This window comes from Lepidothrix coronata, unplaced genomic scaffold (genome assembly GCF_001604755.1).
Source record: "Lepidothrix coronata isolate B3197 unplaced genomic scaffold, Lepidothrix_coronata-1.0 Scaffold8, whole genome shotgun sequence".
NCBI classification, from domain to species: domain Eukaryota; kingdom Metazoa; phylum Chordata; class Aves; order Passeriformes; family Pipridae; genus Lepidothrix; species Lepidothrix coronata.
This window is the reverse complement of record NW_016690188.1, coordinates 9841435-9869291: the sequence shown is the minus strand read 5'-3', so window position 1 is coordinate 9869291 and position 27857 is coordinate 9841435. Positions and strand designations below refer to the sequence as shown.

General features: G+C 40.1%; 1 protein-coding gene across 5 annotated transcripts in view; it reads right to left on the bottom strand.

Annotated features, from left to right (window-relative positions):
- The window catches only part of SLC16A12 (solute carrier family 16 member 12), a 36412-nt gene that overhangs the window by 5405 nt on the left and 3150 nt on the right, over positions 1-27857 (bottom strand). For 4 of the 5 annotated variants that reach the window (XM_017840050.1, XM_017840043.1, XM_017840063.1 and 1 more), the window contains 4 exons: positions 6942-7150; positions 4891-4994; positions 3728-3871; positions 790-1381 (listed from right to left, as the gene is read on the bottom strand). In XM_017840050.1, coding sequence (XP_017695539.1) covers positions 790-1381; positions 3728-3871; positions 4891-4994; positions 6942-7051 — 950 coding nt within the window. In that variant the 5' untranslated portion in view covers positions 7052-7150. Of the gene's footprint in view, positions 1-789; positions 1382-3727; positions 3872-4890; positions 4995-6941; positions 7151-13049; positions 13074-27857 lie in introns of those variants that run through there. The other variant, XM_017840069.1, reaches the window with a different exon arrangement.

The window sequence follows — 27857 nt, the reverse complement described above, 5'->3', positions numbered from 1 at the left end:
ACCCTGCTGCCAGGATTCTGCAGTCCTCTGAAGTCTCAATGTTTGAAGCAGTATTTCACTGGGCTTTGCATCCCAGCTCAGCAAGATGTTCCAGTATTATACATAAAATACTGCAGTATACCTCTTTTAGCTGTCACTCTTCCAATCAGCCCTTAAACATGAATTAGCGTGAGCTAAGCAAGATGGCAATTCCCTTCCTCCTTGTTCCACAAAGTCAATGATTGATTTTTCCCACAAACTGAATAGGCACAAAGAATGCATCCTTTAGAATCAAAATCCCTGTTAATTTAGCCAGAATCTACTGATTTACAGTTGCTGTACACTGATGTCTGAAGTGAGCTGAGTTCACAAAGCATGGCGAGTTCTTACATACTGAAAAATGTACAACAATTTTCAGTCAGTCCTTCTGAGTATGTGCCTGACAGTGTTGAGCCAGACTCTTGACCCTCTTCCATAACTTCTGTGCCTCCCAGCAGCACAAAAGAGATGGAAAGTCAGAGGAAGCAGGGTGAAATCCTCTAGAAAATAGATACAAAAAATCACTCTCAACATACCTGAGGCAGGGAGTTGTATTTCCACTGCCAAATGCACAAACATAATTTCTTCAGGAAAAAAGATCTTAAACCAGTAGAATTGAACAAACTCAGAAAAGATGAAAACATTAAATAGTAAGCATTTCTGAAAGTTAAGACTGTCTGTTGTTTTTTTTTTTAAGTTGCACATGCTACCTCACTTGCATCCAGCCTCCCACCAGCTAAAGCTTACATTTGCTTAGTTATAAACCCTTACCTTCTGTCTGTTAGCCATCCAAAGGTGATATTACCAATGATGTCTATGACACCAAGTATGGACATGAGGAAGGCAGCCTGGTGATGACTCACTCCAACACTCAAAGCATAAGGCACTAGGTAGACAAAAAGAGGGCTACATCCATATGCCATAAATAAAACTGACACTGCCAGCACCATGAAGCCTGGCATCAGTAAAAAGTCATATTCTTTCTGTGAACAGTAGCATAAACAGTCACGAGACCACACTTTGATTAAAGGTGAACAGACGGACATTTGCTTTAAGTCTTGTTTCTCTGTTTCGGGGACACGATCCTGTTCAAGAAACTCAGGAACAGTTTTACGATCCTCCTTAAGAGAAATGGGCCGCATCAAGGCGCCACAGACACAGAGGTTTAAAACAAAACCTCCCAGGATGAGTAAAGCTCCTCGCCAGGAAAACTGCTCAATTAAGAGCTGGACTACGGGGGCCAGGATGAAGGTACCAATTCCACTTCCTGACATGGCTATTCCATACGCCAACGCTTTTTTTTTGTTGAAGTATTTGCCCACCATCGCAATGGCTGGAGAATAACAAAGTGCAAACCCAAGTCCTAGAAGAGAAAGCACAGTACAGATGGCTTAATACTAAGCATGACATATGGAACATATTAAATTAAACCACCTAACGTATTTTCATTAGCACAAATGAATAGAAAGTTTTTCTGATTCTGTATCATGCAGCCCAGTTAAGAGTGCAACGAGAAACTAGGATGACTTCTTTCTTCCAGTGGCAGAGTCACTGTCTTGACAAACCTCACTGATAAGCACTAATCTACGATAATAAGGTTCAGAAATAACTGATAGGGTTCACTTAATAACAAGGATGATCACTAAACATCAGAGAAATTTTGTGTCAGGCTCTCTTGCATGCAAGATGAGGTCTCGCCCCAGGGTCTGCACCAATGTCAGCACTGGACACACTGTCCTGATGAGGCACCACTTTGTGTTTTGGTCTGTTGCAACCCTGAACATTAATTTTCAGGTCTCTGAAACATTCTACAAAAAACTCTTCTTGGTCAGCTAAACAAACTCCGTGGAACAGCTGCTTGGAGCCTTGACCATTTTAAATCCCTGCCTACAAGTAAAGAGGGGAGAAAAGCCTCAGAAAACAAAGCCAGATCCAGTTGAGTAAACAAATAAGATTCATCTCTTGGGCTGAGAAAAAGATTGTGGTCTCTGTTGCAGAACCAGAGAGCAGATTTTAGTCATCATGTGGTTGCTCTAACACTAAAACTGAATTTTCCCAATCAGTCATGGAAATGAGTTCCTGACTAGGGTTTTGGAGCATGTCCTACATTGAGGGTAAAACAGACCCGACTGCCAAAAGCGGAGATAATCACCCTGTGCTGTAACCAGCTTGCCACGTCCTCCTCAAAGGCCACACTGTGTAAAACAGGCACTAAACCTGCCAGGATGGAATAAGTGGATTAGAGGGACTCCAGGCGGCGGGTGCCTGGTCTGGCACCCCTCAGGAGGCGAGGCAAGAAGCAGGGCACAGAGCTGCAGCTGGACCTGTACAGGCACCAGAGCCAGAGGAGCAGCCCTGAGCTAGACATCATCACTTCAGAGTTGTGAAAATTATACTCTATTTGGCATACGTGCCATTAATTTTTTTACTGAGTTGGCAGGGGGAAACATCCCAAAAAAAGCCAATCAATGTCCTGTGAAAAGTGCAAATGCAAAGTTTAGGGCTGAAAACATTTTCATACCTCTTAGAAGGAACTGTTAATTATTGACACTCCTCTGTCTCACCTCTGCTTCACTCTTCACAGTTTTCAACTGCTGCAACTTTTACAGATTTAGACATTCGCCCGTTATGGTCCCACCTCCTCTCTGGGTTGGGGGCATCACCTCTAGTCTTTAACAACAGTTCATGTCTCTGTCAATCAGTCCCCATATACTAGAATTTCACTGCTTTTCGAATTGGCTCTCTACAACTTCATGTACAAAGTGCAACTGCTTTTCCACCTCAGTATTCACAGCAGACCCCAGTAACGAAGCCTCAGAGGCAGCATGGTATGTGGCACAGTCCCTCAAGTTACAAGAAGCCTTTTTATTTGTTATGAACGCATTTGTCAAAGATTAACATTGTAATACAGGAGTGACATGCGCTACAATAAGGATTTTTTTTTTTAAACAAATAAGCTGTTGGCAGCATGTGAACCTCAGTAATTCCACCAACTCATTACTAAACAGCAAGGGACCAAGTACAAGGTCTTATATCACCGTGGCTACCAGGTCAGTATTAATGAGGAAGGAATGTCAGTGTGACCACGGGCCCCTCTCAAGTTCCTCTGTGCACAACAAACACGGGCAGACAGGAAAGAGCAAAGATTTATTATCACCGTACTGGAACACAAATGGAAGAGCTGCTACAACAATTCTACCAACCAGCAATTTTTTTGTTTTTCAAATAGAATATAATGTAGACAAAAATCAGGTTCACAGCTGAGCCAGGTATTCACCCAGTGCTCCTCTGCCTCTTACTTACTCCTATGTTTTGATTTAAACTTTTTTTCCTAAATATGTAAATATTTTGGGGCAGTCTAGAACTCCTAGTTTAACAAACTCCTCTCAAATCACAGGCAAAAAAAGGAAACCTTTTATATATATCACCTGCAACAGCAGTCCTTCTTGACCTCCCATTATTTCAGAACTTTATCCACAGTCCTCTCTCTAACAGAAGTTAGAGTTGCTTTTGCAGGGTGCTGCATTTGGGTTACATGAGACTCAGCGTGTGCTGAAGCTCTCACAGTGGCAGCCAAAGCCTCTCTTTTTCAATGAAGGGAACAGGTCTGAGTATCTCTATTAGACCAGTGGGTGTCAATAAGACATGAAGAGATCACCCATCATGTGTTGTGTTCCTGGCAGCAACAAAGGGGCTGAATGCATCCTACCTGTAAGGACTCCTAATGATAAGTAGAGATGTTCCAGACTGGTGGCGAATGAGCTCAAAATTAGTCCAGAAGATGCAAGCAGCCCTCCTAGCATGATACCAACTTGGCAGGATACATGATTACTGATTAAACTCCCAAGCGGGGCTTCAAAGAAACAAAAAAAGCTGGTAGTTAATGGCAGGTCCTCATACGCAGTTCATTACAACAGTCATAAAGGAAAAGCACTCAGGAGGCAAGCAGGAGAAAACGGTGATAGCAGCTACACAGAGTGATCTTCCAACATTCCCCCTATTGCAATAGTATGGGCACCAAAAACAATTGAAAAAAACCTTCTAAAAACAATTTTTCTGAAAGTCACAATAAAACTGAAATTTACAGTAGCTTTCTCAGAAGCCATTTTCATAGATCAAAATCATTACAGGACACAATCTGGAGTGCTGGGGTCAAGAGAGGCCACAGTGACAGCCCACAGTATTCATTACTCCACACTTACAACACTCCAACCTTCTCCCACCTGGAATTTGCACTTCAGCTCTCAGTAACTTCAAGTGTTTCCCAGATATAACCTGGCTGACACAAGTCACTTGCTATGTCTCATTGCAGCTGGGTCGCCCTGCCTTTCTAGCAATTCTCATGGATTAAGCCTCTTCCACAGGACATGGATTTTCACCTGGCTGTATAGCTTGAAAGCAAACCCACTAGAAATTTGGTACAACTGCTGCATTTTTACTGACACCAAATCTTCTTTTAGGGGAGAAGAATAGTTGTAAATACACATGTATGGTAAAAAGAAGACAACTGTGACTTGATCTGGAGGCAAGATGTACATCCTGTGCTAAGTCTCAAATATGACTCCAACCAAAAGGCAAAAGAAACACGTGCTCAGTTAGTAGCTCTCAAACACGACATGACCCACAAGACCTTGACGAAAGTACATTTCTGAAAACTTAGATCATTGCATAAGAAAAAGTTCTGCTTCTTCTCTTCAGTATGAAGACACTCCCTTCCTGCACATCTATGCTGATGGAAGCAGCTTGGATATACCATACCCCAGAGAGCCCACAGTATCGCTCCCAGCTGACTCCACCAACTTGTGAACATGCTAAAACCAGATGGAACTGATGAAAAAGCAGACACATTAGGCTTAAAAGGGTAATACACACCACAGAGCATTGTAGCACAGTCGACAATGGAGTGGATCCAAGCAGTTCTGGCATAATCCTGCCCAAAGTATGCCTGGAACTCCACAAAAAATATGGAGATGCACCTAGGACAAAAAATATGAACACAAATTTGTTGAACATGGAACATTTGCTCACAGAAAACACAGGTCTCACTCTTCAGGTATAAAAAGTACCCACTTGAAGGTCCTCTCCAGCTCCCAGAAAAATCAAATCTGTGGTTTGCCGATATGCCAACAAGATAGAGAAATGTTTAAACAGTTTCTAAGGGATATTGGCAGAGAAGATCTACCTTTAATGCATGAGGGACAGGACATGGAATATGAGAACAATCCTTGTTTTGCATTGGCAACAACTGAATCAAAAACTGGTGTCCAACTATTATCTCAACAGTGGGATTAGACAATTAGGCTGATGTAGAGCCTAATTCAGACATAATTTCCAGAGAGATTACAAATGTTATAATACCACATGTTTCTTGCTGGAGTGCCTGCCTCTAGAGTTTTTATACCTCACAGTATTTTAAACTTAAATGAAGTTGTAATTATCATCAGCAATTTATAGCCCATATTGTGATGTTGCTTCCCTGGAACATAAAGCCCTAGTTTTCCAATTCCTCACTGACCTGGTTGCTCTCTACTCCACACCTGCACAAACTGGCTAACGTAGCACCTACAGAAGAAACACTACCTATGTGTTCATGGATGGACAAGTCCAAAGCAAAGCCTGACAAACAGAGAATCAAAACACCACAGGAGCCTGTGGATCTTCCAACATTTTAATAAAATGCTTCTAGGAGATGTTACTTTGCTCTGCTTAGCAAGTGTTACTGTTCTACATGTCTCTGCAGGGGAGCAGATTCAAAGGCTGCATAGTTTCATCATCATTCCTGGATCAACAAGAGATGCCTTTTCACTCTCTCTTTTTCCCTCCAGTAAATCAATGAATGACCACTTTCTTCAGCTTTTTTTCTTGCACATAACTTCATTCTTCTATATAGGCTACTGTGTGTCAGCCATTAGATCATTTCTTGGATGTAACACATTCCACATACTAAAAAATAATTAAATCCACTAGGAATTATGCTCTACTGCTATTATGGAATTGGTACATTTGCATACATTAACTAACATTAATCAGTGTTTCTATGCCTCTTTTATGATGTTGAGTCCAAAACCCTAGGCTTTAGATCCCTAAATCTGGCAGCTTTATTCTAAAAGAAATATGAACTTTAGGTAGCAAACACTATATTTACGTTTTACTGACTGTCCAACAAGACACTGATTCAGTGTTTCTCGCTTACCAAGGTGCTTATCTATCTGCCTAATATAGCTTGAATGTCCACATTCACACACACCAGGCTCCTCTGTCTCCGGTCAGCTCAAAGTCACTGTGGAAGCAATCTCATCTCAGATTGCTTTATGCAAGGCAGAAATCTATTCCTGTTCTTTCTATATTTGAGAAATATTTTCTGCATATTTTGGATACCAGAAGGGTATAAAGAGGGGCCTCTTCTCTAGGGCTCAGACCTTCTCGGGCAGAACAGCACCTGAAGTGCTTGCAGTAGGAGAAGGAGGTATTTACGTGTTTTTCAGAGAGACTCAGGAAGCTAATTCACTGGGACTAGCAAAAATGAGCATGGCTGTGGGGTCAGAGGGACACAGTGAACCCGAAGAGACCCTACGTGATTCCTCCCTCCCCAGTCAAACTACCAGCGCCTAAAATAGCGCTACCTGCTCCAGGCCTTGATTCTGTAAGAAATCAAGGAGAGGGTGCTGAAAGCTAGAGCAGCTGTCAGAGGAGGCAAGACTAAAACCAGAGGGCTCATAATCCCTCAGCCATCCCCACAGTTTTAAGGTTTCAGGAAGCCTTTAAAAATGTAACAAGAGTTTGTACCTAACCAGAATAACCCCGGCAGCTGTGGGACATCAGGGGAGATCTCAAACCCTCTTCCTAAGTTAAAAAAAAAAAAAAAAAAAGGAAGAAGATAATGCCACGAACAGGTCAGCAAGACAAGCGGCAGTTGCCTTTACCTTGTCACGGCCCTGGTACAGATAGTGACAAGGAAGCAGCCAGCAACGATCATCCATCCCCAGCCTCCATCAGGAGGGCCAATGTGCCGGGCCCGCTGGGATGAGGCCATGGTGATTCCTCCCTCTTCCTGGCCTCAGTGGCAGGGGCTGACTCCAGCCAGCATGCCAGGTGTGGGCCGGGGCTGCTCGGCACATGGGTCACTGGCCATCTGAGAAGAGAGAGAGAAAACAGGCAGACAGGGAGTCAGGGCACGTTGCACATGCTGTAACATGCTGAGCAGGACATAACTGCTTCGGCTCTAATGCACAAAAGTGGGAGTTTTTTTTCAAATGCAGTTTATGAAAATTTGTTGGAAACGAGGGCCATCAGAATTTGGCCCCGTGTCTGGTATCATGCTTTTCATGATAATTTGCCCAGCAGTTACATCCTAGCACACGATACCCTCTTCCCCACTACATGTCACAGCACATAACATGTAAGTCACACACTTTACCACTGCCAGTCATCCATCTACCTTCAGCAGGCTCCCCCTGCTCATGCCAGTCCCTGGCCTGAACTGTATTTTCAATTGCAGTCTCCATTCAAACTATCTATTCTTCCTTGTAGGAAATTTAGTGTAAAATTTTTGTTTGAGAGAATACAGTTTTCACCTTTTTTTATTAAAAGGGAATATTCACTGCAAAATCAGAGAATATCTGATGATAAAATGACCTCCTTGTTTCACAAGCCAAACCTCAGATGAAGCCTGTAATCAGCAGGACATAGCAACTTAATTTTCTGAGCATGGACAACTCACCAAAGGTTAGAGCTAGCCTGTGCCTTTCTGCTATCCACTTAAATCAAAGTAATGTCTGCATCCAGGCCACAAAGTAGTCTCTAAATGCACAGTGGATGCTGCAGGACACTGCAGGAGACCAAACGACACCCACAGGACCCTAGGTGAGTAACTGAGGGTGCATTGGGGTAGCTTTGCTAACACTTTGGGTGTCACCAGCAGCACGGGACCAACAGCCCTTAGTCCTTCTGCATCAGTGACTGTATGGCAGGGCTGGATGGAGGGGTCTGAGACACCCCAGTTTACTCAGTGCAGGAACACGCAGTGCTGGCTGTCAGTGGTTGATTTCAGACCACATTTCTGCCATCATCAACAAGCCCTTAGCCCCTGGGTGGATCAAAGATTTATAAGACATAAGTAAACTATCTAGGATGCCTTTCAGTTTTGCTTGGAGAGAAAGCTCAAATAGCTTCTACATCACCTAACTATGACAGATACTAAATATGCAACATTTCTACTGACAAGAACCACAGGCCTCACAGGAAATGTGTCCTGTTACAGCATGTCAGAGGTCTGCAGAACCACTCAAAAGGGCAATTCAAGAAAGCATCTATATGGTTAATAATGTGCATTCTTGGTCCTTGAAGCTGCTCACACAGGTGATAGCTAAGGCTTGGCTTCGGAAAGCCCAGAGATCCCTGACCCAAAACAGCAAGGCACCTCAGAGCCAACCCTAAATATCACCACAACTGAACCTTTGAGAAATATTAATCAGTGGCCTTCCTGAGATATCAGAAGCTGCACCTCAAAACCATCACAAAATTATTTTAAGAAAATGTACACAGATTGCCAAATTCAAAGATGAGCAAAGTAGGAGAATACAGATATGACAAAATAAACAAAAACCACAATATGTTGAAAGTTTATCTGAATTCCTACTAGGCTGTAAATAATACCCTGTAACAACACTGTACAAGAGAATCAGTGGACTCCTTTTTTTAAAAAAAAAACCTAAGGTAGTGTTTTGATTGCAAATGGATAAGAAATTTTATTCCTAATCTACCTGCTTGGCTTCCAAAGCCCAAGAATTGCAGCTGATCATACAGGGTATGATCAAGCCCTATGTGTTAACACAACTCAGTCCATAAATGTTAAAAACTGAAAAATCTAGTGCAACTTTCAAAGACAGGAGGTAAGTCCAAAAGTCAGGGGCTGTGCTGTCATATGAGGCATCGCAAGTGCCACGGGAAGTGAACAGTGAAGAAAACTGTTTGTAACTTCTCAACAAAACATGTGCTTGTCAACGTTTTTGAGCAGTGACTTCAGCTAACCATGTTTGAAACAATATGCTTGAAAAATATCAGTGAATAAAAATATCCACAAAAGATGCCAAAACCGTATTATACTGCCATCCAGTTACACAATCTCAACAAGCTAACATTAAATATCTGTTCCAGGTCTTTGTGTACTCCTCAAGTACCATTTACTTCTCCCCCTGTGTTAGTCGGCCTGTCTCACACATTTTACATTAGGCCAAAAACGTTGTATGGTATTTGGAAATAAAAATTACTGTCCTATTTTCTCTCTTCATGTAATAAATAGGCTTTGCCAATATTTATTTATAATTAAATATTTCTATGCAGCTTTCTAATAATTCAGTCCAAAGAAATGCCCATTACAAGCACTAGAACATGTACTAATGCTGTTTAGTATTCTCTTCTCCTCCATTGTCACAAACATCTGTTTTATTTTAAGTTAAATTGTCTTATAAAGCCTTTGCAAGATCTGTGTTGTTCTCTGTGTTTATATGGAGACTAGCACAATAGTGATTTTCACTTCAGCATGAAGTGCTACTACAATATAACCCACACTAATGAACCAGAAGAGAGCTCAGGTATGGTAAAAAGAAAAACTCTAATGACCTGCTTTGCTTCTCACTTCCGTGGCTCTTTGGGGAGACATATATAGTACTCTGCTCTGCCTGATTATGGAAACCATTCCCTCTTTGTATGAAGAAAAGGCCACATCTCAGATGGGACACGTGAAATAGCTACAGTTTGGATTACATATCAATGGTCACACTAGCTCAAAAAGATCAAACAAGAATACAAGAGCTTTTGTAAGAAAAAAAATGTGCTATCTCATGGATAAAGGCTCCTAAGTGAGTTTAAAGGGTCCCAGCTGGATGCAGTCTTCACAAGTTCAGTCCTACAGCTGATTAGAAAAATCACACAAAGCAAATTAAACCCAAATGAGTTTATGATTTCAAACCTCATCTTCAATGTATTCAATTACTAGGACTCATGTACATAAAAGATCAATGAAAGCTCTGGAATGGAGACCAGGACAGTTTGCCATTTCTGACACAACCTTCTAAGATACAGCAAAAAATGCCAAAGCACCTGATAGAGCTTTCTGAGAAGACTCTACAGGTGCCCACACGACCAGCAGGACATCAGTACCCTCTTCACAAGCCTTGAACTTTACATTTCAAGCAAAACGTCACATTTTTTTACCTTACGTAATTTGCTTCAGGGCAAACATACAGCAGTGACAGTGTGTACCTGCACCCTGCTTTCCTCTCCATTATACTCTGAAACAAACTTCTGACACAAACACAAGCAAATTGAGGAAAAAAGGGACAACAGATTGGCCAATGCAGTAAAATGAGAAAGCATGTTTGTAGGCAAATATAGCACTATTCACAAAATCTGAGGGAGGCTGAAAATGTCTGCAGTCAGAATTTAGATGCCAGGCACATGACACAAAAGACACACCTTGTGTGTTTGCCTTCCAGCCCACACTGCTAATCTGTAAGCAGACCATATTTCTCATGTGCTGATTCTACCCAGGCAACAGACAATTTTGCAGGGTTTATGTTACGTTTCGAGTAAGCTGACATGAACTAATGACTGGTTTTTTATTTTTAACTGATAGAGTCAATTATACATCCCTTTCCATACCGCTTCAAGCAACAACTGCCTTATGAAATATGTGCACACACTGGATCAACAAGTTATCTAATGGCTAAGGCAGTGGTTACATGATTCTTCATGTTGGATCAGTGAATGACCAGATCATGAAGTAGCACAGTTTGATGCAAACCACCACCACACCCCTGTCTACTTAGATGGAAAACAAAATTCAACGCTTTTGTGAGTGTCTGGGTCTAACCTAGCCACAAAAAAACCCCGCTGCTATCTAATCTAGCATGAAGCCAGAGTGGCATGAACAGATTATACCCCAATTTGCCAGTGAAGTCTGCCATTAACTTATCCTGCCAAATTCACTTGAACAAGCAGAGCCAGTACCAGTGCTTTGCGCCATGTGACTACTACATTTTGCATCTAATACTAACAGCCTCAAAGGTGGATTTATTGCACTATTGCAAATTTAATACGTTATGTTCAAATACCTGGATGACTGAATAGCCCATAAGAATCCACGACAGCCACCTGAATTAACAGGGCACTCATAAAGTTCAAATTATTTAGCTCAGGGGTTTCCTGTCAATCACAAGTAATGTAGTTGGGTGGAGTTTGTATAAGCACGTGATAACCACGGAGGGATCCTGAGCAATTCAGACATACCTCTGCAGCACTTTTGCAGGGTCTTGGCAAGGCTAAGTTTCTTATTTTGGATCTGAGCAGTATCCTTCATTGCCCCTTCTAGAGGAATGAAGGTTTTTTTTCAAGTTGTGATTATTAAGGGTGGAGGAGGAACTTCCAGGAATGCCAGAAGGGATAACAGTAACCATTCAATAAGCAGAAATATACACAAAAATTTTCAGAGGAGGCAACAATCTCCACATAAAGAGACCTAACTAATTTTAATGCACAAACAGCAGTAGCTGGGTGCCACAGCCTCAGCCTAGATCTCTGGTCCAGCTTCCCAGGCAAGCTTCAGATGGGGATTGAGGCCCTAGTTTGCATTTTAGCTGTACATTAACGTGCTTGGGAAGAATTTGATGACATATCAGGCTAAGCAAACATAGATTAGCTATTTGCTTACATGGTTACTTGCTGTTATTTTCCCAGAACCCTGCCTGCCAACATACGCACAAACAGCAAACATTTAATGAGGTTACAAGCAACTGAAAACAATGATATTATAAGAAGTGCCTGGCCAACACAGAAATCGGCCACTCAGCCTCCCTACAGCAGATCAGTGCAAATCTCAACTCCTTGACTTCCCTCTCACTTCAAGGAGTACTGTGCCGTTCACAGCCACTAAACTAATAGGCAAGTTAAATAATTACCTTTCTTCCTGCTGCACATGTCTAAAACCACTTATTACGTCAACCTGACAATTTCATTCTGAGGTTAGAAAACTTCATTTGTTTACTGTTTTCTAATTATTTTTATCGTGGATAGACCAGATTGTGGACTCTGCAAGTGAAGCTGAACAAGCAGAAAGCACACTTTGTCTGAGCAGTCATGTCCTCCCCCTTCCCAAACTTCAGTTTTCTCTCATGTTGCATCTTTTTCTTAACCTTTCTTAAGACTCTTTTTGCATATCTGCTCCACTTTCAGTACTATAAGGCCTGATGCCCTCTGGCAGTGCTGACTGCTATTATAACACATCTCAGATATGCATGAAAAGTTCCTGCTGTGTGAGACAGCTAAAAAAAAAAGCAAGGTTAAAAGACAATCCCATGAAAGAGATCTGTACTTTGCAACCTTTGCTAGATATTTTCACTGAAGCATTAAAATTGTGCTTTGTTGTGAGTTCAAAGAAGATGCAAGTGGGGAGAAGATGGCAACATATTCTGCTGATCCCTAAGAAAGCCTTAGTTACCCAATGTGCCCTGACAGCTCACTAAACATTGGCTCTGTTACCCCAAGATAATATATTAGGGTTAATATGGTAGGATAAATAACATATCAGTTACTTCAGCAGCTGCTGCTGAGAACCCTGGAAAGAAAACAAAAAGTGCTCAAAGTGCTCCTGAGAGCATCTCCCTTACTTGGTCTGCTAAGCGAGCAGAAAGGAGCAGGTAAGTTTAATATAAAAGGCATGGCTATAACCTTGCACCTCATCACGAGGTCTCCTTTGCCGGGGAAAGGAGCACAAAAATCCACAGCAGCCTAGCAACTGGCCAGCACAGCGACAGGAGCCACTGACCTTTTAAACACAGCTTGCAGCCAGCAAAGCGATCCCTGCCCCCTCTGCCCACCCCTCCTTCCACTGTAAAGATTTTCTTTAAAGAAATTGATTCAAAAACGATATCACAGCAGCGTGAAGCTGCAAAGCATTGTATGACAAAAGACAAAGGAACAGCAGGTACAGTCAAGCTGGCCTGCCTGGCTGCCAGGGGTTGGTTTTTTCCTACCTTGTTCAGCTGCTCCTTTTACACCGTTGATGTACCTGGGCAGCTCCATCATCTCAAGAAATACCACTTCACCTGTCAGACAGTTTGGATGTTTTTTTGAAAATGCTCCATTTGTAGAGGAATACAGCTTCAGCCAGAGGAACAGGGAGAAGGTCAGGTTTGTATCACAGCTGCCCCACAGCAAGAGCACACAGATCCCAGAACATAATGGGGGTCTCAGCCCACTACTTTCTGCTTCTTCACACTATTCTGGCTACACAAAATCAAAATGGCTGTGTGTTAAGATGCCTTTGCAATTTCTGTCAGAACTGCATGGAAGGATTTTGTGCAGTTTATCCCAAAGGAGCTGGCCCAAATATTATACCAGCATAAATAAGCACAAAATCCAACACTTATTTTTACCTGTTTGATAATACAGAGATGCACATGACAGAAAAATGAGGAGACTTACCTAGAATTTTCTTTCTGGATCAGTGACATACATACATATACATCTACTGTATGTAACATTTGCTACCTTCACAGTGGACATGGGTTGGGTGAGGCCTGAGAAACTCGTGACAGTCTCTGTGTCCAGAATGCCGGGACAAACTCCCAGAACAGGTTCATTGTCACCAATTAATTTAATTTGTATTTTTCTTGTGAACAACAACACACACAGCTTTCAAAGTCACTTTAAGAACATTCGTGCAGATGAATTTTATGAAGAACAAGTATAAAGCAGTTTAAGCACAGCTGGAAAAAATTCATTAATGCTTAGAGTGAAAGGTAACAGAATTGCATATATTTACTACACTTAACCTATGCACCTAGTTCTAGGGCAGTTTTAATATCTTCCTATATTTACCCTATTCACATAGCTCTAGGACAGATCTCTTTTTCTTAGTTTTCTTGTTCCTAAGATTGCACCAAATATTATTTGAAGGCAATTGCTACATTTATTCATGTTGACCTCTTGCTTTAATACTCTCTTACTTTCTGTTCCCTTTACTCTAACTGCTGCATCTTTAATTAAATAAAAATAAAGAAGAAAAGAACTTTGAATAAAAGAAAAAACAAAGAGGGCACAGAATGAGTAGCAAAGACAGAAGAAGGAGGAGAGAAAAAGGGAAAAGCTAGCTAGCAAAGAGATGTATGTTCTAAGTGACAGTGGAGCATAAGATGTGTATAAGATTAAATATTTTACAGATTATTAAAGAGCTCATTTCTTTTGCATGTCTTGAAGGATCGAGGATGACCACATCTGACCACTGACCGGTGTCCTCCCCAGAAGCTTGCTAACCCCCTCATACAGTAGAGCATTTAAATGGGACACAGTATGTGATACAAACACAGAAGACGCAGACAGCTGCAAACCTTCTATCAATTGGACTGTTAAGAAAAAAAGAGGCACTTTTTTTTTTTCTGTTCAGAAAAAAGGAGACACCTTTTCATCCTCCTTTTGCTTTCCCATGCTCCCACCCTAACAATTGCATACTATGGTAGGCACTACAGTCAGCAGTCTGGCAAGCGGCTTAATCCGAAATTGTGTACAGCTCTTGGGATGCAAAGGCTATTTCTAATCTAATATATTTTCTCCAATAAACAGCTGTCCCATTCTGCACTGGGAGTCAGCTATTTAACTCAAAAAGAACAGCTTGGTTTGATTTCAGCAGAGACTGTTTATCAAGAATTGTATGATTACGACTTTGACTTTTTTAAAAGCAACCCAAGAGGTCCTTTCCAACCCTATGTTCCTAAATAAAAACAACTCCATTGAGCATCTTAAGGCTGCTACTCTATATTCTCAGCTTTCTTCTCTGTTTAAAGATGTATCTGTTCAGTCTCTAGAGAAAATCAAAGTTTATGCTTTTCTGAGAAGAATGGCAGATGGGTCCACAGAAATCTTCCTTGTGTGAGCAAGTAATCTTGTGGATTATCCACATCTATATAAGCAGGGTACACATTCAGCTTCTCAACTTCCATAAATTCCATATCTCTCCAGCACTGTTACAAATGGTTAAAAAAAAAGAACTGCTCACCTGAAATTTCATTTAGGGAACTTTACCAGAATCAAAGTAAACAAACAAATATAAAATAAAAATCTCAAAACAAAACCAAAACCCAACCTGACTTTTAATTGCTGCCATAGCACCAAGACAAGAAGCACATTAAGACAAATTGTAGTAAGTGCTTCACCCTTTCCCCATTTTTTAATAACATTCCTGAATAAATCTGGATGTTTTATTTTGAAAATCTTTAACCACTTTTATATTTTTAAGGAGGGGTTTCTCTGTGATACCAAATAAGAGCAAGATTAATAACCTACTTGTACTGTAGTAGTACCTTGGGGCTTCTAATCAGGAAGCAGTGTCACAGTGCTGGGCACCACACAAACATCTAATTAAATTTGCCCTGCATCCAAAATGTATCAAGATAGAGAAGATTAATTGTATGACAGCCCAGGTTATTAACTCCTATCACTACACTGAACAGCTAATGTTCTTTGCTTCAGTTTATGCATATGAGGGAGGTGGCTGGTGGAGAACATAGACTGAAAAGAGCATAGATGTGGGAACGGGAAAAGCAATCTGGAAAGTGCAGGGATGTTAAACAGCTGGTAGAGAAGGGAGGTGCCAGAGAGGGGCACAAGTGACTGGGGAGACAAAACAGGGACAAAAGTTTAGAAGACTCCCTTTTACCCAAGAGTAGAAATATTCAGAGCTGAAACATGAAAAAGATTGTCAACATAAGGGTTGTAGAGCAGCACAACTTTATCTGCTCGCCCACTGAGCAGTGAGTCTCTGGGAAAGGATGAGCCATGCTTGCCTCCCACAACAATCACTTTGTCACAGTGGCTACCTAATTTGTCAAATTTGCCAGGAATTGCTGAACCAAATGGCACAGCAGAAGTAGCTACTGTCTGCTGGGTCGGTAGTGAGAAATGTAATATGAACTTCCCTTGTCTCTCAAACCATTGTAGAGGGCTTATAGAAAACCAACAGCCTGACAGAAGGGGTCTATAGAAAAAGGTTAAGCAAATCATAATGGAAACCTCTTGACCCTTTTACGTAGTTTCTGGCTAGGTTAGTCCTTAAATAATGCAGTTTAACTACAGAGGGTAAAAAAAATGTGAAGGAATATTTTTCCAGAGAAAGCTTGACTTTTACTTAACTCCATCTGAAAGTCTGCATTTTTGCTTGATATTTTGAAATGTTTTTAAACTAACAAGCACAGGACTCACCATTTAATTTTTCACTGTGATGAAAATAACAGAGAACCCAATAATTTCCTTCAGTACACGGCTGTTGCCAAAATCCGAGCTGGGACTGTCAGTGTACACGCCCTTAGCAAGGTTATGGTCATGCATGTTCTATCAAACACATATTTTCTCCCTGGAAGGAGAACTCCACTAATTGAATAACTGATAGCCAACAGCCATGCTGCTGGGGCAGAGGAATGGTACCATCACTATCTCCATTCTAACATCGCTTACAAAAAATATCAGGAAAACTCTTGGGGAGGAAACAATCATTCCTGCTGTCCAATAACTTCAATTACACAAGACAGATTTTAAAATTTCAGTCGAGGGGCTGTTGATGACATTATCTTATGATGTCAACATACAGATGTATCTGATGATATATACAGAACTTTCTGATGTTTTCTATTTTTCTAGTATCTCTCCATTTTTTAGTATTTCTACATTTTCCTAATTTTAAACAGGTGGTGGGTAGGCAATGGTTGTGGAAGGGTTTTTTGTTTGTTTATTTATAATTACATCACATTTATCTGTTACTTTTGTGTTTTACAACATACCATTAATTACAATTAAACATTTTGTCAAACACTTCTCATTTATTGTTGAGCTTAAATATGTGATAGTACAATCATTTTTCTGAGCCATTCCTATCTCTTTGAGGATCTGTGCACTTCTCTGGATCCTTAAAGAAATGTTAACATCTGACCATAATTGTTTGGAAGTTCTGAAAAAGCTTTTTTATTCAAAATGTCTTCAGCTGACACTTTTCCCATGCCTGGCATAATACTTTTTCTATCTTCAGGAAAATCTTGCCCTGGGAAAGTACACCACTGCAAAGCTGCCATGGAACATGTGAGAATGGGACATTTTTTCTCAGACCATTACTCAGTCAGTCTATGGAATCACTACTCTGCTTCTTTTACTGATTCTGCACTCCAGATTCTACTTTGGTGATAAGGATCCAAAAATCAAGGTCTATTAGGCCAGCTGGAGATGACCTGGTGAAGGATATACCAAGCAAATGCTCTTCTGATCCCTCCAGAGAAAATGGGAATGTTACCAGGCACACCACGAGTGCTCAAGCATCAAGATTGCACCTGTGCCTGGATAAAACTGAGGGGCTGATGACTATGAAGACATATCTCCCTGCACATACCTGGAAGTGCCAAAGGCCACATGAAGGTTGCTGCCAGCTTCTATGTCTCATCTCTGATAAGAAATGAATGCTGATGGACACCAGTTCCAGCACACATCCTCAGTGGGGAGTCCCAGCCCAGGGAAGCACTGGCAACCATTCTGCAGTGTCCTGGGAGAGGTGTCACCCACTGCCCAGGCACTCGCTCAGCAGAGGAAATCCAGGCAATCAGGAGGCAAGCAAATGGGAAACTGATACACCCTCACCTAGAAATCTCAGTGATGAACCTACAGAATATGTACCTGTACTTGGAACTCTTTCATAGTTATCATCTTTTTAGCCCTTCTGTTTATGGAAAAGCCTTATTCAAGCTATGCAAAACTAATTTGGTTTATAGTGTTCTTGATGTTCCTGTCTGGGTTTTACTAAGATAAGGAACTGTACTTAAACAAAGATATCTTTTCCCCATGTTCCTGAAGGGTTCAGAGCACAGGTGGCATTGTCAGGTTTTTAACAATTCACACAGAAAAATACTCTTCACAGTTAATTTTCAAGATGTGACTCTTACACAAGTGCTTTCTAAAGGGAAAAGGGATGACTGTTTTAGAAAACAAATTCTGTACCTACAGAACAAGCTATCCAGAATATTGCCTCTATTTATCTGATGATTTAGGGCTGCTGTTAGTGTCAATTCATCATCATCTTCAATATGCGATATTTGTTTGCAAAAACTAATCAGGCGTGGAAAGGCAAGGCAGGCTATTTCCTTTTGTTCACACAAGCTTATGTTCTGAAATAAAGCTATTAGGATACTTAATGCCATGCATACTCTTCTAATGGACAATATGCACCACACAACAGCAAACTGTCACTGTGGCTATTATTTTTCTTGGGACGTTTTCAGCTGAAACCCTGAACTCTGTAAAAATAAGAGAGCCCTACTATGAGGTCAAAGCCACAATTAATTTTCCCTTTAATAATATTAATATATAATTATTGTATATACAATGGTGCATTAATATAATTCCCAGCAGGAATCAAAGGGAAATCTCTAAATACTGGAAAGACAACTGTTAAAGACAAAAAACAGGACATCTGCCATTTCCTGAAACAGACTTCCAAAAGCAACTAATGATGAATGTTGCTTTACAGGGTTAGGTATTTCTGAGAAGTCATTGCACAAATCACATGTACTTTACTAAAAAAGCATAACATATTATCATGTAGCTATAGGTGTATTCCAATGAACATATCTCTGCACAAGTAGGCTCATATATGTGTATCTCTGCACATAACCTTCAGAAAGTAACAAAAGTAACAAAAGGGAAACTACTAAGCTGGGAAGGAAACATGAAATACTAAAATGAAAGACAAGGAAACAGATGGAAGTCAAGAGGAAAAACTCATAGCATGCCATACAAAATAAATCTCTGACTAGGAAGAATACATTTGACAGCACGCACATCATGAAAACATGCATCTACTCACAAGTAACAGTTTGTCTTGGTGAAATCACACGCTGAAAGTTAACAATCAACCAACGCATCTTGGGCAGATCAGCACATTCTTCATGCTCAGTCTTCCACTCAGCCTCACCAAGACATCCATGTTTCAACTACATCCTGGCTTAATAGCTTATTTTAGGTTTTAGGAAAGCTTTAAAGCTTTGAGAAAAGAGCCTCAGGTTCCCTTTGCTGAGTGAATACTGGTGCAGCTGCTTGATTACATCACTTTCAGAAATGATCAGCAGGAACTTTCCATGCTACTTAAGGGTGTAGTCCTGCTAGTTAGCATTGCAGCCCAGAAATACAGTTTCTCAATTTTACGTTAAAGAACATTTTTCTCTGTAGATAATGTTTCTGTTTTGGTAAGTGAAATGTGGGGGGGGAAAAAAAAAATCTACCTATCCCATGAAGTATGTTTTACCTTTGCTTTCCAGATTTCTGTATTAATTCTTTAAAAGTTAATCTCCATTTTCATTTTCTCTGGTGTTCCCATATGGATCCTCAGCTTGTATCCTCTCAGGTCCATAGACATACAAAACTGTCAGCAAGTAGAATATTACAGTAAGTGTTCAAACATGCCTATGATGGAAATGTAACTGGAGAGAATACTTGAAAAAATACCTGACCACAAGAAACATGGGATTAGTTTAACTCATAAAAAGCACGAGCACAAGGGCTTTGCAGCAAAGGACCCAAGGGTGCCTCTGGCAGGAAAACTAACCTGTAAGTAGCAAGGGCAGAAATTTTACTGAAGAGAAGTTTGAGTTACATTAGGAGTAATGAGACAGCATGTAGAAAAACAGGAAACCACTTTCCCTAGATTGTATCACGTTTGTCTTTTCTCTTCAGCATCTACACTGTAAAGGCGGAGAGCTATAAAAGGGAGGAAAAGAGCCCATATAGAGCAGTAAGACAAGATGTCAGAGAGTGACATCTTGTTAAATGTTAGACAGTAATGATAACAGAGCCCATAAAAGATGAAATTTTAAAGAACTTGAAAAGGGAAAAAAGGAAAGAGGCTGATGCTATCTAAGAAAAATAACCTAGAAATTTATGTAAGAACTGGTTATAAAAGCATTGATAAAAATGCTCTATTTCTTCTTCCTATTAAACCCAGTCCTAATTACAGCAGCTGAGCATTTACGACCACAGAACCAGTGCAGCCTGCCAAATGCCCATAAAACACCCAAACACTCCTATCAGAAACTCTCAAATGGAAACACTTCAGAAGCAAACTACACAGGCTCTTCTTTTTCACGTGACCCTGCAGACCAACTGCTGGCCATTTATCACAGCATCTTGAACCACTGCATTAGAAAGTTTATAAAAACAAAAACCTGGCTAAGAAATTTCAGGAATAGATTGTAGAACTAAGTGTAGGCTTTCAACCTGGTACCATGCTCCCAGAGGAGTTACAAGAAAGTTCTTTTTTAAAAAAAAAGTTGTCCTGGCTTTTCACTCTCAGCTTCCTTATTTACGTCACTGGTCAAGGAGCCATCGTGAAGAAATGCATTTGCTGTTTAGATTGGACAATTATATGAGTCGTATGGTTTGGTCAAAGTCTTACCACATGTCAACTTGGGAACAAAACACCAAGAGACTTAAAAGGAGGACTCAACAGTTATCCTCTTATCCTGTTATTTCTGCCAACCTTGTAATTGTCTCTCAACTAGATCTCATTATCAATAATCCTTTTAGTGGGATCAGGTTCACTTTAAATAGCTTATTACATGGATGACAGAAGGAGAAAAAATAACTCAAAAATTATTAGACAACAAAAATTTTTTCTAAAAACAGTGTTCATATATTGATACACAGAGGATGATATTCCTTAAAATTCTTCTCTCCGTGAAATTAAGTTTTTTTCTGTAAAAGTGAACAGACCCTAGTGATTTTTTTCAAGACATCATCTATTTACAAAGCAAATTCACCCCATCTAGGGAATTGAACTATAACAATAATGATAACATTATTTAAATTGCATCTTCTGAATTCTCTGAAAGTGTAACTTGGAGTATCCCCAAGAAGAGTTGTGACAGGGAACTGTTGGTTCACTCAGGAGTTCATTGACACCTTAATAACAAAAGGACAATTTTGATCTCACGTTAAAACTGATAAAAAATCCTAAGGTCAAATTAAATTACTATGTGTTTCTCAGCTAAGAGACCTCTCACTGAACTAAGTTTCCATTTCCAATTAAGTATCCCCTGTGTATCTTGGTGCCCTGAAAAACACTGGAAGGCTGTCAGTAACAGTGCCTGCCTAAGAATTTACCTAAACCATCTCTGTTGCATGCTTCAAATTCTGCATTGTTAGATCATTTTTCTTCTTGAGCGGGCATTTCATATTAGGACAGGTTGTATTTGATAAATTTTAAACTACTACAAAGTTTCAAATTCATTTGAAGCAAAAAAGAATCCCAACCAACTTTCAATCAGTCCTCAAGTGCCACCTCATTTCCTTTTCCTGGTTCCCAGCCACCCTAAAACACACTCATTTCACACATTGGTCTGTCTGTCTCTCCCTTCACATCCTCTGGGCTTTTTCCAATTTTTCCCCACACAGATTTTATTTGGTGCATTGGTGCCAACTGCATTCAGAAGGCATTGATACACTGACAACATCGATTACATGCTGGCTATATTCTCTAGGAGCAATAAAAGTAATTTCTTTGTTTTGTTGTTTTCAAGGAGCAGCTTCATGTACCAAGTTTTCACAACTGTCACCCAAGATTTACTTTCTAATTTGGTTAAAAGTAAAAATTGCCTACTAAATACCTCTGCAAAATACCTCTGCTGATGTGCCCAAGACACCCATGCAAGAGCTCTCATCTGAAATACTTTGTTATCCCATTCTTTCTGGCACACAAGCAGAGCTTGGAAACTCTGATAAATGGCATTTTACCATCAGTCATGTGTGGCCTGATTCTATGCAGCATGCACCATAAGCAAAAGGCAGAATTATATCATATGGGTTGCAACCCCTCAGAGATTACTCTCCACTCCATTAAGTTCATTAAAAATAGACCAGCTGTGTGGGATAATTCTATTTAATCTTTCCAACTTGCTACTCCATCAGGCTAAATTAAATGGACACTGATGGAAGGAACTCTGACCACAAACAAGAGGTGAAACACTGGCTTCAGGAAGAGCAGAGGATGGTGGATCAGGCAGAGGATGAGCCACAGTTCATTCAAATTTCCCATTCTCTCTTGCACTGCATACTCTGCATCTTCATCCCTGTAAGCTAACCAAGAGGGTAAGTGTTCAAAGCTTTGGATCTGTGCTGTGCATCACTGAGCTTCTACGGGTACAGAAATAACTGTTTGCTTCTACAGGAACTAGCTCTGTCCACGATTCACAGGGATGTCTCTGCTTCAATGCCTTTTTGCCCTGCCAATCTGCATCACAGCTACATGCCAAATTACAAAAATGAAAATTAAATTTGACCAATTTAATTGTTCTCCAATTGCATCCTGTTTTGACTGGATTTGAGATTTTCACACGTTTAAGGTGGAAAACAGGTCCTTCAATACATAATGACACAAACTGCAGTTTTTGGTGAGAGTTTGAGGGTCCTTTGTGATCACCTGTGACGCCGCATTCAGTACATTCTTCATCCAATACTAATTTCTCTGCTGTCATCAAATTGTATTTCATGACAGCTCCATTTCCCAAATTAAATCTCTGGGCCATCTTTAATACAAAATATCAGACACACAGAGAAATAGTCTTAACCACTTTAGATGAGGAAACAGAAAATATTAATTCTGTACTTAATAATGAAAACAGCTTTCATACAAAATGCTTCAGCTTTGATATCACTCAAGTGAAGAAACTACCTGGTCTTTGTATTGACTCAGTCCTTTCAAGTGAGAAAGTACTGCTCCTCTCAGCTGGCTCTTCTTGCTCAGCTGATTTCCATTCTAATATTCTCTCTGTCCACAAGAGAATTTTTTCAATCCCTTCAAAAAATACACTTTGGCTTCCTGCTGGTGGTATCACGCTATGGCTGCCCCAAGGACCATTCAGATTAAGTAAATAAAGGAATGTTATTACAGAAGTTTAGAAAGAGAGAAAAAGGAAGTCAACGAACAGAGGGCACTTTATGAAGAAGCTTCCCAAATACCTCTGGTCTTTAGCTGAAACAAGTAGTTTTGGCTTATTAGATTAAGCAGGTGAGGTAGTGTAGCTTTCAAGCTTTTACGTAAAAAAGTGTAACTTAAGGGAATGTTTGCATGAATGCAAAGTTGCCAAGATATACAATCAATAGTGAGAGAACACTCCAGGAACATGTGGCAGCACAGGACACGGTCATGGTGAGAACAGATAGGCAGTGGCTTGTTATCCAAACTGACAGGAGTGTATCTGGAAGGCTGCAGTGTTTCAAAAAAAAAAAAAAAAAAAGGAATGTGAACTACCAAAAATGTTGCTGCTAATGAGAAGTGTAATAACAACAGCACATTCAAACGGCAACAGCACATCAAATCAATTCTTTAAGGGCCAACTCACAGAAGTTAGCCCATATGATGAAAAGGGAAGCCTCTATTCCCACCAAGTTCAGTGCTGCAACACATTCTAAAAGCAACTGTGGATATTTACTGAACACTGACACCAAGGCACATCTGTATAGGCAAGGCTGAATGTGATGCCCTGGCCCAGGAAATTTCAAGCTCAATAGCTGAGAGACTGGATGCAGCATTTCAGTGGCAGAAAGGTGAAGTTGGCACATGTCTTGAACACGGAACCATTTTGGTTTTGACTCTTCCTATTTTAACTCCTACTTTCCCTGATATATTAGTGACTTTTATGGGGAAATAAAGGTGATGAGCTTGAAGGGCTGATTACAGGGGATTCTGGAGGAGAGGAATAAACACAAAGTCAAGAAATTACCAAACCAAATACTCTGGTACTTTGGGGAAGGCACAGGAGTAATGCAAATATGGAATTCACAGTCCACTGCAGTATCAGCAAATGAACACCTAGCAGAGAGGAGCCAGGACGGTGACCACAGACAAGCAGCACAGCCCTGTGCTACCACCTTCTCAACTGTGCACCAACCAGCAGTTGCATGAACAAGCTCTAAACACCCCTCTGTCAAAAGAGCTTGATATTGAAACATGACAACTTGAAAAGACAAGCCCTAAAACAGACAGGAGGAGGAGAAGGTATTTTACTATGTCTACAGACTAAATTAATAACTTTTGTGTGGTCTTCAAGAAGCTCTCAAAGCCACCCAAGTTTAAGATGCATTTACAATGAACACTCTAAGACATGACTCATTAAGTAGTGTAACAGCCCCCAAAACACTGAAGCCATCAGGAAAACCATTTGAATCAGGAGAAACATGTTAATTAAGAAACTCAGCAGCACAGACTCTGAGAAACCCCTAGAGAGGCAGGGGAAAGATCCCACTTCCCACATTGACATTTCACATCTGGGAAATGTGAATCATCCCACCATCACTGGGAGAAATCCAGAAATTGCAGGAAGGAAGGAAGCTTTGAGTTGGGGGGGGGGGCGAAGTGAAAGACAGGAGACTTCCTATCTTGAACAAAGGGAGAGAAAGAGGTCAGCACTGTCCTGGTGAGGACTGAAGACAAGGAGCTGAGTTCCCAACTTCAAAAATACTTTTAGGTCTTATTCAGAAGAGGGGATGCAGGAGTTTGGTGGTTGCTAGCTAAAACATCATCTTTGGTTTTGTACTCAAAACTTGCCTCTAGAATCTTTTGCAATGGCTGGGAAATGACTTTGATTTTTTAAATATCCAAATAAAACGTTTTCTTTTTCTATTTGTCTCCTATCTGACTTTGTAATGAAGAACTGAAATTTCTTTTACCATATTTTCATCTGCACTCTTACCTAATCTTTTAAATAAATTTAGGAGAAGCTTCCAAACATGAGCTACACTGCTATCCCAGAAGAAATGAAGTATAAATGGTGTATGTAGGCAAGTAGACTGGCAAACTGTGATAGCTGAGGAATCCCAGAAGTTTGGTCATGACTCTTGGCAAGATATGGATACAATTTTGATAGTATTATCAAATGGCAAGACCAGAAGAGACATTTGTCCTGACATGGACAGGTCAGCTCTCATCTAGCAGAAGGAAAATCTGTAATTCTCAGACACTCACAGATTGCACAAAAAGCTTGGAGAGTTGGAAGGGTGACAAATTGGTTCTCCATAAATTACCCGCTAATAAGTTAAAAGAACAATAATGTGCATTATAAATAAATATCTACATATGGTCTAGGACTGCCCATTATCATTAATTCTGGACACTTATGACAATCCTCTGGCAGCAACGAATGTACTTACCATTCAAAAAGCATTCAAGGACAATATTCCCTAGAAACTGAACAGATTCTAGTGACAACCAGAAAAGTTAAAAAAAAATAATATTTATTAGTAAAAGAAGCCTAGATTATCTCAGATGCCTTGTTTTTACATTAATTCTTAATCCTATTCACTTAAATGTGTTCGCAACTTGCAAGTTGATGCAAAATGTAAGCCTATGTAATCCTGGTGCATGTAAGTGTGGGTGTACATCCTCCACATAGATAAGACATAAAACACACATAAAAAGATACAGTTGCTTCATTCTTCTCTGTTATTTACATAATGCTCTGAGACAGCATTCACACTAAAGCCCACAAAATCATCTTACAATAAAACATCAGAAACGGAAAAAAAGAGACCAACAATCCTTCCATGGAAAACAGGTGATACTGTCTAAAAGCAAACACTAAAGACTGCTTAATTTACTGCCTTCTCACTCCATTATCCCATCAAATGAAACAAGGAGAAACTAATAAATACGATATCTAAACCAAATACCAACAAAAAGTGCTGTTTCATTCGTTTTAAGTCCCAAGGAAAAGTAAGAATATCCTAGTTTGTGGATAACCTGTAGTTCTCCAACACTGAACTGCAGCTGAGAAACAACTATCCAGTACCATTTGTACTATATGCAAAGTAACCAATAGTTTCACTAATGAAGACTGAGATCAACCTAACTCACTAACAAAATATATTGTCACATCCCCTCAAGCCAGTTCTACAATTCCCAGCTGCTGCAGGCTCTGGGGAAGAAGTCTGCCACAAATTGCTGGCTAATCTTAACAACTAATAAGTCATCTTGCTGCTGAAATGCTGATCTGTTGCCTCAGGGGCCTGCACAGCTTAAAATGCTGTGGAGACAAAAGTGATGGATTTTGCTTTTACAGTGTAAGGAAAGAAACTTAAGTGCCTTCTGGCTATATCTGAATTCTGTGGGCTCCTGAGCTGTGCTACCATGGTCTGACCATGCCAGACAGGTGTCATCTGAGCAGCTGGGCATACAGCACCACCCACCTTCCAGTACTGAAAATGGAGAATGCTTCTTCCAAAAACAGGAGGATAAGGCACCTGAACAACAAAGATTTTATATTTGGAAGATCACAGCTTGCCCTGTGTGTAGATATATCCAGAGTCCTACAAGCCTAAGAGACAAGGAGCCAATCCAGTAAAAGACAGTCTTCACCTGTGTATCTTCATCCAGAGCAGCTGACTCGGTATATTATCCTATTGGCAACAGCTCTTCCACATCCCACATCACAGCAAGTTCAGACAGCTTCTCCAGAGAGGAAAACAAAACTATCTTCACAGTTCAATAAGCTGAATAGGAAACACCTTCATTGTCCGTGAAGAAAAATTGAGTTATTAGCTTGGATGTCTACATTTTGGGTTTTAAAAATTGTACCTTTCCAAATCTCTCCATACTGCAGGTTGGGAGCCCACCTCCTGCAGGCAAGCTGTAGCTTGCAGTTTTACTGCTCATAGTCACATCAATGTATGTCAATTAATAAAAGCAACAATATACTCATAAAATATGTATTTGGCTCTCAGAAGGCTACTGGCAAGAAACACCTTTCTTCTTAGAAAAAAATGATAAAAATGAAGATTTTTAATTTTTAATCTGTTTTTTTTAAGTCTACATGAGACTCTACAGATAATCCAAACTGCAGTTGTAGTGACCCACCACAGGACAATCAGTAAAGGTAAGATATTTTTCTTAACTCCCATACAGTTTCTTGGTTTAGGTTGGAAGAAAAAAGGCTTATGATTTTTCTCTGTTGAATAAAGACCGTCATAGAAACTAATTAGTCCTTCAAGTTCTGTGAACAAGAAAGTGTACTGCCATTCTCTAAATATGCACATGTGCTACATAGACAAGGTGTTGCGAATGTTTTCTTACTCACTACAATAGGATCATGATAGAAAGAAATTGTCTGAAGTAGGAATGAGAACAAGTCCTAAAACAATGCACAAAAGTATCAGTGCTTTCCAGACTAAAATAAATTATAGCAGATTATAGCAAGGTTACACTCCATTGACTTCTCAGTCTCACCATACCTATTAAAAGTGCTATTCGCCTAATCATTTCTGTCATTCATAATTTCACAGCAGGTCTGCACTACATTCAAAAGTATATTTAACATTTTACGTACATCTAAAAGAGAGTACAGCTGACAATTATGCTCTCTAGGACCAGAGGCACTCTTTTAGGGGTCTAGGTTTAATCTTCCTCTTTAGAATTTTAGGCATTCACCTATCCAGGTAAATATAATCTGATTAATAAAACTAATAGCCTTATGATGCCTAGGTCTATTTTCCAGAAAAACAGTCTTTTGAAATGCTCATACTACAAGAGAGAATAGTATAGGGAATGTATCCTGAAGTTACACATACAGCTATACATCACAAAAGTAAAATCATTAGGTGAAAACTCAGAATTACAACAGAAATACAGAATCAGATCTTCGTGTATACAGCCAACTGCATGTGCACACAACTGAGATATCTGAGCACTCAGTTTTTCAGGCAACTGCCTTAACCATATGTCATCTTCCACTGACCACAATTTGATAAGCAATTACTTCTTTCAG